The 12,665-nt window shown below is 46.4% G+C and overlaps 1 protein-coding gene across 4 annotated transcripts in view; it reads left to right on the top strand.

Moving 5' to 3' along the window:
• mtmr4 (myotubularin related protein 4) overlaps positions 1–12,243 on the top strand; it is a 68,856-nt gene extending 56,613 nt beyond the window's left edge. For all 4 annotated transcript variants that reach the window (XM_079507114.1, XM_079507112.1, XM_079507113.1 and 1 more), the window contains 7 exons: positions 528–713; positions 1,831–2,001; positions 2,645–2,799; positions 3,780–5,367; positions 7,113–7,223; positions 7,625–7,713; positions 10,024–12,243. In XM_079507114.1, the coding sequence (XP_079363240.1) occupies positions 528–713; positions 1,831–2,001; positions 2,645–2,799; positions 3,780–5,367; positions 7,113–7,223; positions 7,625–7,713; positions 10,024–10,201 (2,478 nt within the window). In that variant the 3' untranslated portion in view covers positions 10,202–12,243. The remainder of the gene's footprint in view (positions 1–527; positions 714–1,830; positions 2,002–2,644; positions 2,800–3,779; positions 5,368–7,112; positions 7,224–7,624; positions 7,714–10,023) is intronic.
• Positions 12,244–12,665: the final 422 nt, after the last annotated feature.

Raw genomic sequence — 12,665 nt, 5'->3', positions numbered from 1 at the left:
ACAGAGTTGTCTTACTCTATGGCTCTGGGTCGCTCTAATCAACAGCAGCGATCATAAGCCAGGTTTCACCTTGCAAAAAATGATGTTAAAAGAAATCTGATGTCACTGGTGGACGGTTTCTGAACTGCTCACAGCCCTCCTATGAGACTCAGAGTGAGTAGGAAAAAAACTGGTATTTTATCATGAACATTAGTGTGGACCAATTATATGAAGGTATAGTCAGTGGTCCTTAAAGTAGTAGTGAAAATAGACGATCTACAAGCTCACAACACGGTTCGAAACGACGCGTTGTGAGCTTGTAGGTCTGCTAATTTCCACTAGTTTGCGTCCCATGCAAACATCTCATTTTTGGGGATCACTGTTCTAGATGAGCAGATAAGTCTTCATCCCACATGTTGCTCATTGTCTCAGATGCCGTTGACTCCATTGGCTGATCATGTTAGGTTTAGCTTGTGTGGATTGTTATACCCCCTGAATTGTAACGCATTTTTTCCCCTAACATGAACTGTCCCACCACGCACGCACAGGGTTTCCAGTTGCTAGTGGAGACGGAGTGGCTGGACTTTGGACATAAGTTCGGGGATCGCTGTGGCCACCAGGAAAACGCGGACGACGTGAGCGAGCAGTGTCCCGTCTTCCTGCAGTGGCTGGACTGTGTCCACCAGCTGCTCAAGCAGTTCCCCTGTCTCTTTGAGTTCAACGAGGCTTTCCTGGTAGGTGACAACCCCCCCCCCCCCCCCCCCCCCACAACCTCTGGCCCCTTTTAGACGAGAACGGTGTTCATAGAAAGCGGCAAAATTAAAGTATTGTTTGCTGGGGTCCCTTTATTAGACGTTTTCGGTAAGTGAAAACGCAACAAAGAGAAAACACCTTCCGGAGTGGGAAATCTTTGAAAACCCTGTTTTCCTCCCGTCTCCCATGTGTAAACGGGCAACACAATGAATCCGCAAAACTGACATGCATGGCTCACGTGGGTTCACAAAGCATATGTTTATTATTACATTGATGCAGAGCCGTAGGTGATATTTGGAGTTCCTAGAATGAGTGCTCGCTCGCCCCGCTCATCCCTACAAATACAAATGTAGACTAGCGATGGAGAATGTTAAACCATGATGTGAACAAAAATACTTTTTAGGATGTCGAACCACCTTGGTGGTTCTTCTTGTACATGGGTGACTGGTCTATCTGGCAGTCCGCCACCGCCACCTAGAGACTTGGCATGCACATTACAGCGTTTTCATTAAACGGTCACCCTTTATGTAAAGGCTCGATTTTTTTACCTTTTCTCTGGAGACTGTTTCATAGCTTCCATTGTTGATTTTGTCTAATACTACTATTTGTCTAGTACTACTATATATACTATATATATACTTTACTAGACTACCTTTTTTCACTGACGAAAACTAAGTGGAAACTAAATAAAAACTAAAGCTATGATGACTAAAACTAAGACTAAATATATTTCAACAAATAGAAACTAGACTAAAATGTTAGGAATGGACTAGTGAACAAGTCATTTTACACTTGGTTGCATGCTCAAAATAGCCGATCTACAAGCTCACAACGTATCGTGCTGCGACACGTTGTGAGCTTCTAGATCGGCTATTTTCAATAAGTGTGAAATCAGTCATTACGACGCCATCAAGGCCAGCCATGATGGCGTCGTTTCGGCTCACGGGTGCTTTGAAGTGGTTTACTTTATACAGTATATTGTTTGTTGACACTTGCTTTGGTAATGTAAACCTATGTTTCCCATGCCAATAATGTCATAATGTCACTGAATTGAATTGACAGAATTCCTCTGAATATATATCTTGCTTATTCGTGCAGGTCAAGTTGGTGCAGCACACATACTCGTGCCTTTACGGCACCTTCCTGTGTAACAACGCTCGGGAGAGGGAGGCGCGGAACATCTACAAGCGCACCTGTTCAGTCTGGTCCTTGCTCCGCATGGGGAACAAGAACTTCCAGAACTTTCTCTACATCCCCAGTCACGACATGGTATTCCTTCTTTATTTTTATTTTTTTGACTAAAGGTGGCCTTACACTAGCCGATTTTTTTCAATCTGAAATCTGATAGCACCACACACTACAGGATATTCGGAGCGGGGCAGAGCAAATATCAAACATTCTTGATGCGTAGAACGCTCCCCAAATTGTTTTGTCTCTGGGCCCCCTCTAGGGGCCACAATCTGTGTTCAAAGATGTTCCCAGAAGCTTTGTCATTGGTCGAAGAAAACCCGGTCACAATGACTAACCAATCGGGAAGCAGACAGGCAAATCGACCAATAACAAAGCTTCTAGGAAAATCTTTGAATGCAGATTGCGGCCCCTAGATGTCACAGAGACTACTTTTTTGGGGGAGCGTTCTACTCATTGCTGGCTGTCTGAATACCAAGAAAAGAAAAAAAGTCATTAAAATGTTGACATATTATTTATTATAGCAGCTTTAATGGTAGGGTCACATATTATGCCAATTATGAAAATTGCTCAACATATACAAGTTAGCATCCGGCAGTTTCTAAATGCTGGGGACCCATACTCAGAATGAGCGGGGTTCACATTGGGCTCTACGGGCTGGCAAGTAGACTATTATTATGCTGACACGAGCATGGTCGCTCCTTGCTGTCTGTCGTCGTGCCAGGTGCTGCAGCCGGTGTGCCACACGCGGGCGCTACAGCTATGGACGGCCGTCTACCTGCCCACCTCCTCCCCGTGCACGGCCATAGACGACGCCATGGAGCTCTACCTCTCGCCCGGCACCGTGGGAGACGAACTCACCTCCCGCTCCCTAGACAGGTACGGTTTATGTGCCGCCAGATTTACTTTAACGTCTAGAGACCAAACTTTCAGCCCTGTGATGACCCATAAACTGTCATTTGATATTCGCCCCGGGACCCAAACTAGTGAAAATAGCCAATCTACAAGCTCACAACGTGTATATTGGCTATTTTCACTACTTAAATATTTGTACCAATTTATGTAATTTCTTTAGATTTTTCTTTCATTTCTTCGTGACATTACTGAAAAACATCATTGGATTCAAAGTTTTGCTTTTTTGGGAATGTTTTTTGAATTTTTTTTGAAATAATAATAATTAAAAGCCAAATGTAGGAAACGGAAACTAAGGGGACCCATAACAATGTGTCCGCGACCCACAACTGGTTTGGGAAAGTCTTTGAGAAGAGGAGGAGCCAAATCATTTAGATATATTGATAAAACAGGCACTTTTGAAATTTCTAACATTTTCAAAGTTCAAAAGATTATATTTTTCCAAAATGGCACAATGATGGTATTTTTGAGTGGTGTAAACCACTCCTATTGAGTGGTGTAAACCACTCCTACAACTGGCTTTTGTGTGCAGAAAAAAATGAGCATGGTTGCTATGTTCAAAATAATTTCTGACATAATTAAATCACACCCGGGTGAACTGGATGACCGTAGCAACCATGCTCATTTTTTCTGCACAAAAAAAGCCAGTTGTGAAATCACATCCGGGTGTGATTTCATTACGTCAGACATGATTTCATTACGTCAGACAGACCTTACACCACTCAGTTCACACGGGTGTGATTTTTATTATATATATCAAATTCCTTAATGGCTCTCTTGAAAAAATGTTCTATGGGTTTGATGACCAAACCAATGAGGATTACTGTCTATAATTGGTCTTGCTAAAATCCATGCCGCCCTCTAGTGGAGTTAATCCAAGCTTGCACCATTGCCGTGATAATGAATGTGATAATGAATGCCTTTGTGTTTCTCTCTCTAACATCCAGACTTCCTAAGACTCGCTCCATGGACAACCTGCTGTCGGCTTGCGAGAACGGGGTGCACCTCACGCGCACGTCCAGCGACCCCAACCTCAACAAGCACTGCCAGGAAGGTCAACATCCTCCCGCCTTGGAGCCCACCGCGGCCATCACAGGAGGATGGGCTTCCCCCGACGAACCCGAGAGGGGCCCTCCAAGCCCCGGTACTACCGGATCGGACGGCGAAGACTCCGAGGTGGAACCCGTAACTCGTAGCGCCGCCGGGACGCGGTCGGAGTTGATGAGAGGGGAGAGATGCCTCACCACGCAACCCTTGCCATCCCCGCCTCTTCCCCCCGTCCCACCGTGCATGGACCTCGCCATCCCTCTGCCCTTCCCCATGCCTATCCTCCGCCAGGCCTTGCCTCAGATCACCAGCCCTGCACTCCCACCACCACCTCCCGTTTCGCCTGAGACCGAGAGCCCCTCCACCAGCACTGTGGAGGCTGCTGCTGCCTCGCCCACACATCGGTCCGAAGCATGCTTACCTCTCCCCTGCAACAGCACTCCGCCCGCCACGGCCGTTCAAAGTAGAGTCCCGAATGGCCACGTCGTCCGCGATGGTCCGACAAGCGGTCTCCCTGCGTCCACGGAGCTGCTGGCTCTCAAGCGACTGAGCCCGCCGCTCCCCATGGAGGTATCGACGGAGACGCTCACAGAGGACGAGGGTGAGCTTCACTGGGCGCCACCTATCAGTGGTAGGACAGAGTCCCGGGACAAAGAGACGGTGGAAGAGCCCGAACCCTGCAACACTCCACCACCCCGGAAGGAGAGAGAAGACACAAAACCACATGCTGCTGATGTGAAGGGCAGAGAGTGGGAGGAGGAGGAGCCCACAAGGCTCGCAGTGACGGCGCCCTCTGTCGACAGCACTCGGGCGGCTGCAGTAGCAGCAGCGCGCCATCTGATCTCCCAGAGCCAGCTCGCTACTGACTTGTCCATGCTGAGCTCCAACTGGGAGAGCGTCCAGGGCCTGGTCCAGTCGGCCTGCGACAGCGCCGCCAGCGCCGCCAGCCACGCCCTGCAGCCCGCCACCACCACCTGCCAGAGCCGCCGCTTGCTGGCCAGCAAGCTGCTCCATGCCCAGGCCTCCCTGGCCATCCCAAATGGCGGTCAACAACAACAGTGCTGCCGTAAGGAGGACGTGCGCAGGCCCAGCAGCCCCCCTGTGCACTCCGGCTGGCTGTCTGCGGTCAAGAGCGCGGGCTACAATGCCCTGTGCGGGCCCGCTGCCGCCACCTCCAGCGGCTACTCGCTGTTGGCCGCCCAGCAGCAGCCGCCGATGCTGCTGCCGGCGCCAGCGTCCTACTACTACTACTACTCGTACTCCTCTCCCTCCTCCCTCTCTCCTCCGCCACCCGCCTACCTGGACGACGACGGGCTGCCGGTGCCCATGGACGCCGTGCAGCAGCGGCTGCGGCAGATCGAGGCGGGCTACAAGCAGGAGGTGGAGGTGCTGAGGCAGCAGGTGCGGCAGCTGCAGATGAGGCTGGAGAAGCAGAGGCAGTATGGAAGCCCACCCTCTGAGCCGGACGTCGACTATGAGGATGACATCGTGAGTGCAGCACAATCGGCTTTATTGTCACATCACAGTTTTACGAGTAAAATAAGTGGGGGGTAAGGAGATTAACCCATTCAGGCCTGACGTCGAAATTTAAAAAAAAAAGTTTTCTAAATCATGACAATTTTCGGAAAGATTTGAGGCACATTTTAACGATTTTTCAAAAATAGCAGACCTACAAGTTCATAGCGCGCCACTCGGTGGCGCGCTATGAGCTTGTAGATCTGCTATTTTCCAATAGCTAAATTATAACATAATGTTTAAAACGCTAACGTGACATGGATGCGTTCCAGGTCTCAATGGATTAAGGCAGGAAAGAAGAATGTTTGAGGGCTTTTACCACAAAAAGGGTTTTTAGAAACTTAAAAGAAGCTTTACACTTAGAAAGCCCAAGACGCCTCCGCCTAATTAATTACGTCGGCTGATGGAGATTAATCAAAAGACAGAACAATACTCGTTTGATAACGGAGCGCACCAGTCTACAGCCTGGGAGTGTCTATTGGGCATCCAAAGTGTTCCCCCTCCATTTAATGGATGGGATCAAAAATCTAAAAACGTGAAGGCCTATCTCACAGCCCCCTTTCCACGCCCCCTTCCGGTAGCTAGTGGTGTCATTTAACATTAGCATTTACACGTTTTTTCTCTGGAGAATCTAAGTACATTTCCTAATGTAAAAATGTGACAGACCAATATTATTATGAAGCAAACAAGATGGTAAATCAGCTCGAACGAACAAACCTTACCTTGAGAAAACAAAAGTTGTAGACTTCTTAAATGACCTCTGTTAACATGTAGTGTCTATGGAGTGACGTCACGCTATCACCACTAGCCCCGAAAGGGGGCGTGGAAAGGGGGCGGGGAAATTCTGTGAGATAGGCCTATTCTAACCAAAGATTGTGTTTTTGACGGCCCATCGTGGTCCCGTCGCTTCATGTTAGAAGTAATCATACCTCCGGACGGTGGCTGGCGATCCTCCCGCGGGTCTTTTGGCTACATGCTATGCTAACTGCACAATGTAGATGGAGTCGTGTGTCACCTTGAAATGGGCTCTGAAGCTACAAATCACTGGGCATACTGATTTAATGGTTCCAAATGACGCTGGGCCTTCAAAGTGTTAGATGGAGTGCCGTGATTTTTTTCCACCCTAAAACATGATCATCAGGAATTATTATTGTATAAGGAGGAATAATGTTTTCGAAAATGTGTACAGTATTTGTTAAAATGTTTTTATGTGGACATGCCCACCAGTTCATTAAGTATGCCTGGTTTGCCTGGTGGGTGGTGATGGGTGGTGATCCACCTGAACTGAAGCCGCACCCACAGCTGTTGTATGATAAAGGGGGAAAGGTTAGGGGAGATATTGTGATGTCACTATATCACTTTTTCTTCATTGGCACGTTTGACTGTCAAGGTTTCAGCCTCCAGGAAGACACCCTAAATACAAAGGGAAGACATCATTGCACATAACAACCACAGCAAGGGGTCTAATTAAGTACTGTCACCTCATAGACACATGGAAAATCTGGAAAAAAAATACTACTGTCTCTGTCCTGACTTTTTTTAACCTTGCTTGTTTCAGTGTCTAATGGCAGCTAAATGCTAGATATCATCATGTCTTCTCACTGTCTCCCATACTGGCTGCCGGGAGTTATATTATTATTTAGATAATCTTTGACAATCTTGTCTCTCTCTCTCTCTCTTTCGTCCCATCTCCCTGCTCGACCTTCATCTTGTTCCAGACGTGTCTGAGGGAGTCGGACAACAGCAACGAGGAGGACTCCCTGTCCACCCACAGCGAGGACCGTTTCTCTGAGGGCAGCTGGGACAGGGTGGAGCGGAAGGACATGGAGGTGAGAATCCTGGATTCAAGTTCTCAGTCGCCGCGACTGATTTCAGTCATTTGGATTCCATATAAGCCAGCGTTGTCTCTTCCATGCTGCGCACTGAAAATAGCTACCAGCTCACAACACGTCGCACTGCGACGTGTTGTGAGCTTGTGGATCGGCTATTTTCAGTTATTAGTTATTTTAAGGTGAAAGAGTATTTGAAGTCAATCAAACTAGCAATAGAATACAAGTTTAGCAGCGGCTTCCAGAAACATGAATGGTATCAGAAATGTCATGATTTCTTCAGCCGGTCGCCCTAAAACATTACATTTTATGTTATTTTATTTTTATTTTGCTTTTTTCCATGAGTACCGCACACTGTTTATTGTGTGTGTGTGTGTGTGTGTGTGTGTGTGTGTGTGCAGGTTATGAGGTGGGTGCCCGACCACATGGCCTCACATTGTTTCAGCTGTGATTCCGAGTTCTGGATGGCCAAGAGACGTCATCACTGCAGGTGAGTCCTCTACGAGCTTCTACACTGAAGCTGCACGTCATCAAGCTTGATCACATCCTACACGCATCCTTGTCACAATAAAAAGCACCAAGTCAACACCGACGCTCGGGTCTCAGCTCTGTGTGTGTGGGGGGGGGGGGGGGGGGGGAGTAATAGGTAGGAATTGGACGGGAAGCTAGTTTAGTGAACGCCCACCAAAACAAAACGACATACGCAACACAGCACAACAAGTTAGCGTCTTAGTGAAGTTAGCGAAAATTGTGATGAAAGTAACATGGAGGAGAAAAGGGAAGGAAATGCAGTAACAAGGACTGCGAAAGTATTTCTGTGGGTGAAGCTAGTGCAAGACTCACAAAAAACGTGTTGCTCAAAAGGAGGCCTCAATGTGTATGGATTGTATGGGTAATAGAACCAAAACAAAATTCCAACACATAAGGTAACAGCAGCTGAAATAACTAGTGTCACACAGTGCAACACTCCCAGTCATACAGATCATAAGACTGTGGCAATAAGCTCATCAGTCAAGTTTCCAGACTTTGATATTGCAAAGAAAATGGCATGTGGTTGTACCAAGGCAGCATCCATAGTTACAGATGTGTTTGCACCTGCCTCTGCCTGTGTGCAGAGTTGTTTTTGAGAGAGTTAAAAAACACCAGTGGGTCAAGAACTCCCAAGTGACAAAACTGCCCACACTCTATTCTTTTCAGTTGCAGTAGTTGACTTTTTTAGGAGGAGGATGCTTTGATAAAGTAAACATTTATTTTAATTTCTTCAAAGCCTCTTGGTTGGTTGGTTGGGTTGGTGTATGTATTGTCCAGTTGTATTGGTTGGTTGGTTGCGTTGATGTATTGTCCATTTGTATTGGTTGGTTGGTTGCGTTGATGTATTGTCCATTTGTGTTGGTTGGTTGGTTGCGTTGATGTATTGTCCATTTGTATTGGTTGGTTGGTTGGTTGGTTGGTTGTATTGTCCAGTAAATAGTTCATTTATTTAAATGCAGTTCTGCATAGTAGTTATATTATAGTTATCATCACAGTCCTATTATGTGCTACTGAATCAACCAGATGGCAAAGCACAGTGATGCTATGTGAAGGGACAGGATAGAAATGTCTAATTGAGGACTTGATGGATAGAAATGTTATTATTTGTGTTTTTGTGTACAAATTATTATTATTATTATTATTACGCGCGACGCAACTCCACCCACATGTGTCCCACATTGTCCCACACAAACACACTCTTTGTACCACATCTGGTGAGTTGGGATCTGGTCACCCTAGTCAAAGGGGACAACATTTCTCGAGACTACCTGCAACCACTGCAGATGTGGTAAATAAATTATATTGCACGGTATTACGTTAACATACTCTAAGACTGGTTCAAATTACCTTGGTAAATGGTGCATTTATATAGCGCCTTTATCCAAGGCGCTTTACATAGATTGTGCATCAATTCACCCATTCACACACATTCATACACCGATAACCAGCGGAAACCATGCAAGGCACCAACCAGCACATCAGGAGCAATTAGGGGTTCAGTGTCTTTCTCAAGGACACTTCGACACTAACTCTGGGGGAGCCCGGGTTCGAACTGGCAACCTTGCGGTTACCTGGCCACTCTACCCCTGTCCCACCGCTGCCCTACCTTGACTCATTCAAATAAGTCCAGTATTGTAGTTTTAATCCCACACCCAAGCATTGGTTATAAAATGGGTACGTACTCTGCAAAACTAAAAACAGAAGAGGCTGGAGAACCTGGTGCAGTAATTAACTAATTCTGTGCCGATGACAAAATAATACGGCGTAAGCTCTGATGTCCACATTGCCAATGCTGTTATAGTACAGTACATTGCCCGTTTTCTGTGGTTTTACACTAGATGGCGCTCTTGGCTAACCTTTGAGTCACTGTTTAAGCCTCTGCATGCGCTTTGCCTATGATGAAAAATCGACTACGTTTTTTCACTGACAAACTAAGAATGGACTAGTGGAGAAGAGATAATTTTATGTTTGGTTGCACTCGAGTGTTGCGCTTTGAAAATGGCAGATCTACAAGCTACAAGCTTGTCGATCTGCTATTTTCAGCATGCAACCAAGTGTAAAATCAGGCATTACAGAGTATGACGCCTGTCAAAATTAACTGTAGATTTTAAACCAGACTAACACTAAAACATTTCTGCTGACTAAACGTTGACTAAAACTAAATGAAATTTTATTCAAAAGAATAAAATGTTAAAGTTTTATGACTAAAACTAAATCAAATTTGCTGCCAAACTCAACACTGCACCACTTGCACTTCTATTTGCTACAGGAACTGTGGCAACGTGTTCTGCAAGGACTGCTGCCACCTGAAGCTGCCCATCCCGGAACAGCAGCTGTACGATGCCGTGCTGGTATGCAACACCTGCCACGACCTGCTGCTGGAGTGCCGCACGCGCGACCTCCGCAGCCAGCAGCTCAAGAAGCCAATCGCCACGGCCTCCAGCTGAGAGCGCCGCTGCCCCTGTTGTTGTAGCACGTGTCGCACGGTGAGCACCTCTAGCTCAGTCCACACAGGTCCTCCCGACGGAAAGCCCTGACGTCCTGACGATGATGCTTGATGGATAGAAGAGCTGAGAGCTGAGCGCCCCGACACCAAAATCCCCTCTCGACCCCTGCCCCCGCACCGCCCCTCTCCTTCCCCCGACTCCTGAACGCTGCTGTGTTGTGGGCGGATAATATGAAGGAAGCAACAGTTAACTGTTTGAGAGGCCCTGAATTTCTGGACCCAACGATGGCACTGAGACGGACACACACAGACTGGTTGGCCAGAGGACCGAGGAGCAACGGGGGAATGTCAGTATAGACTGAGAGACTTGAGGTGAAGGTGTGTGGAAGCAAAGGGGAGGTCTTTTCTCACTCAATGAACCCCCCACCTTTATGGTCAAAGACGTTTTCAGCCTGGGGTGCTGCAGCGTCCTGCTGCCCCCCCCACCCAACCACCCCCTCGATCCCTTGGACTTTTGTCCTCTATGTTGGTGCCCTGTCCTAGACACTACCCCCACCCTGCACCCACCGACCCCACAGAGAGTTGGACTACATCTCAAACCTGCCCACCCCCAGAAGATTCATTTAACTTTCCTACGAAACACACACACATCCCTTAAAATAGACACTGTCTCTCTATCACACACACATTCACACACCAGAGGACAATCTGCCACCCTTCCCCACATGTTGGGGAATCTGAAGCCTTTTTAAACTGGTCGACTGGAGGCTTTCAACTTTAAAAAGAAACAAGTTGCTGCTACCGTATTTAAAAGTCTAATTTTGTATTCTTATTTTGTGCACTACAGAGCTATTGTGCGTTTGAAAGAATCTGAGACCAAACTTGAGCAAATAAGGGATAAATCTGCTGTTTACTTTGCCGTTGCATCTCTTTCTCGGAGCCTGAATGTAATGTCGTGATGGGTAACTGGAACGAGTGGTCGTTTTGTTCATGTGCATTCGGTGGGTCGTCTTACTTGTCAATTACTGCGATGTGTTTTCAAAGTTATGCATATGCACACAGTCAACGTGGTTCTGTCTTTAACAATGCTTTTGTCTCCCCCCCCCCCCACCCCCCAAACCCTTGTGTAACATTGTTGCAGCATAAGACATTTCTCGAGGCATCTGTACGAGACAGGCTGGTAAAAGTTGAACGCTTTTGTGTCGGGTATGCTGTCGATGTGCTATGGAATGAGACGAGATGACGAAAAGCAAAGCGGCATTATAGAACCAGGAATGTTGTTGCCAGGTTACCAGGTGTGTGCATCATCCTCTGACTTGAAATAAGGATTGATTTAATTGGATTGACTGTTCTACGATGGGAAATAATATCATTGCTTTTCAGAGAGAACGTTTGAGAAATTTGGGACTTTATGTCCCACATTTTCTTTATGTATAGCAAAGTGACTGGCAGCAATGGTACCTAACAGGAACCAATCCGGGGAAAGGACTGAACAAAATTATTTAATTTTCCTCCTCATAGGGGAGTTATAGGCCATGGTCCCTAATTGTTCTATTGCGAAAGATCTGTGTTTGTGTCTAATGGTTGTTCCTTGAGACAATAGTGCCATATTTATTTCTTTTTGTCTTTTTATTTTTTTATTTTTAAGCCTTTTTGTTTTCATATAAATGGCAGCAGGTTTCTAATTGGCCATCTCTTTGTATGTTTAATGGTACAGATATACTAGCTGCTTAATAACATGGGGGATGACTAAACATCAACAGGAACTGTTCTGTTCCATAAAGAGGCGTAACGTTTCCAGTGGATGATCAGAGATCGTCACTGAATCAGTTGACCTGTGTGGTTATCCCATACCTAATATTCGGGGTCTTTCACGCTGTGTTCATGAAGTCCGAATATTTTAAGAGGAACCCAGGAAATGTAATATACATACTTATCTGACCTGTACTAGTGGCTAAAACCTGTCACGTAGTGAATAACTTGTAAAGAAATGCACTGTAAAAGTTAAATCCCATGGGTTGAAATAAAGATTATATCATCATGGATTTGCTCCCGCACTTGTTTATGTACCTTGGAATATTGGCATTGCTTTCTTTCCAGATGTCCACTAGGTGGTGTTATTTCACCAATCTAAACGGGGATGGACAGGATTGCTACTCAACGATGCACACTTTGGATTATATCAGTGGTTCTCAAACGTTTTCACTTCTAGGACCCCCATGCAGTTTGATATTCATTAGGCCACGGACCCCCCATTTGGTACATTATCTCTGGGCCCCAATCTATGCTGTAAATCGATGCACATTTGCACACTCAGTTACAGATCCGTAAAGTGTCCATTATTTAGTTCTTCTGTCATTTAGCTGGGGGCCCCTGTGGAACCCCCTCAAGGACCCCGCGCCACTAACGAAGGCTGGATAGCCGAAAAGTTTGTATCATGATGTTAAGAAAATAGAAAGGAGAAG

The sequence above is a fragment of the Electrona antarctica genome (genome assembly GCF_951216825.1).
Source record: "Electrona antarctica genome assembly, chromosome: 8".
NCBI lineage: Eukaryota > Metazoa > Chordata > Actinopteri > Myctophiformes > Myctophidae > Electrona > Electrona antarctica.
The sequence above is the reverse complement of the archived record's forward strand: the minus strand, read 5'-3'. Positions and strand labels throughout refer to the sequence as shown.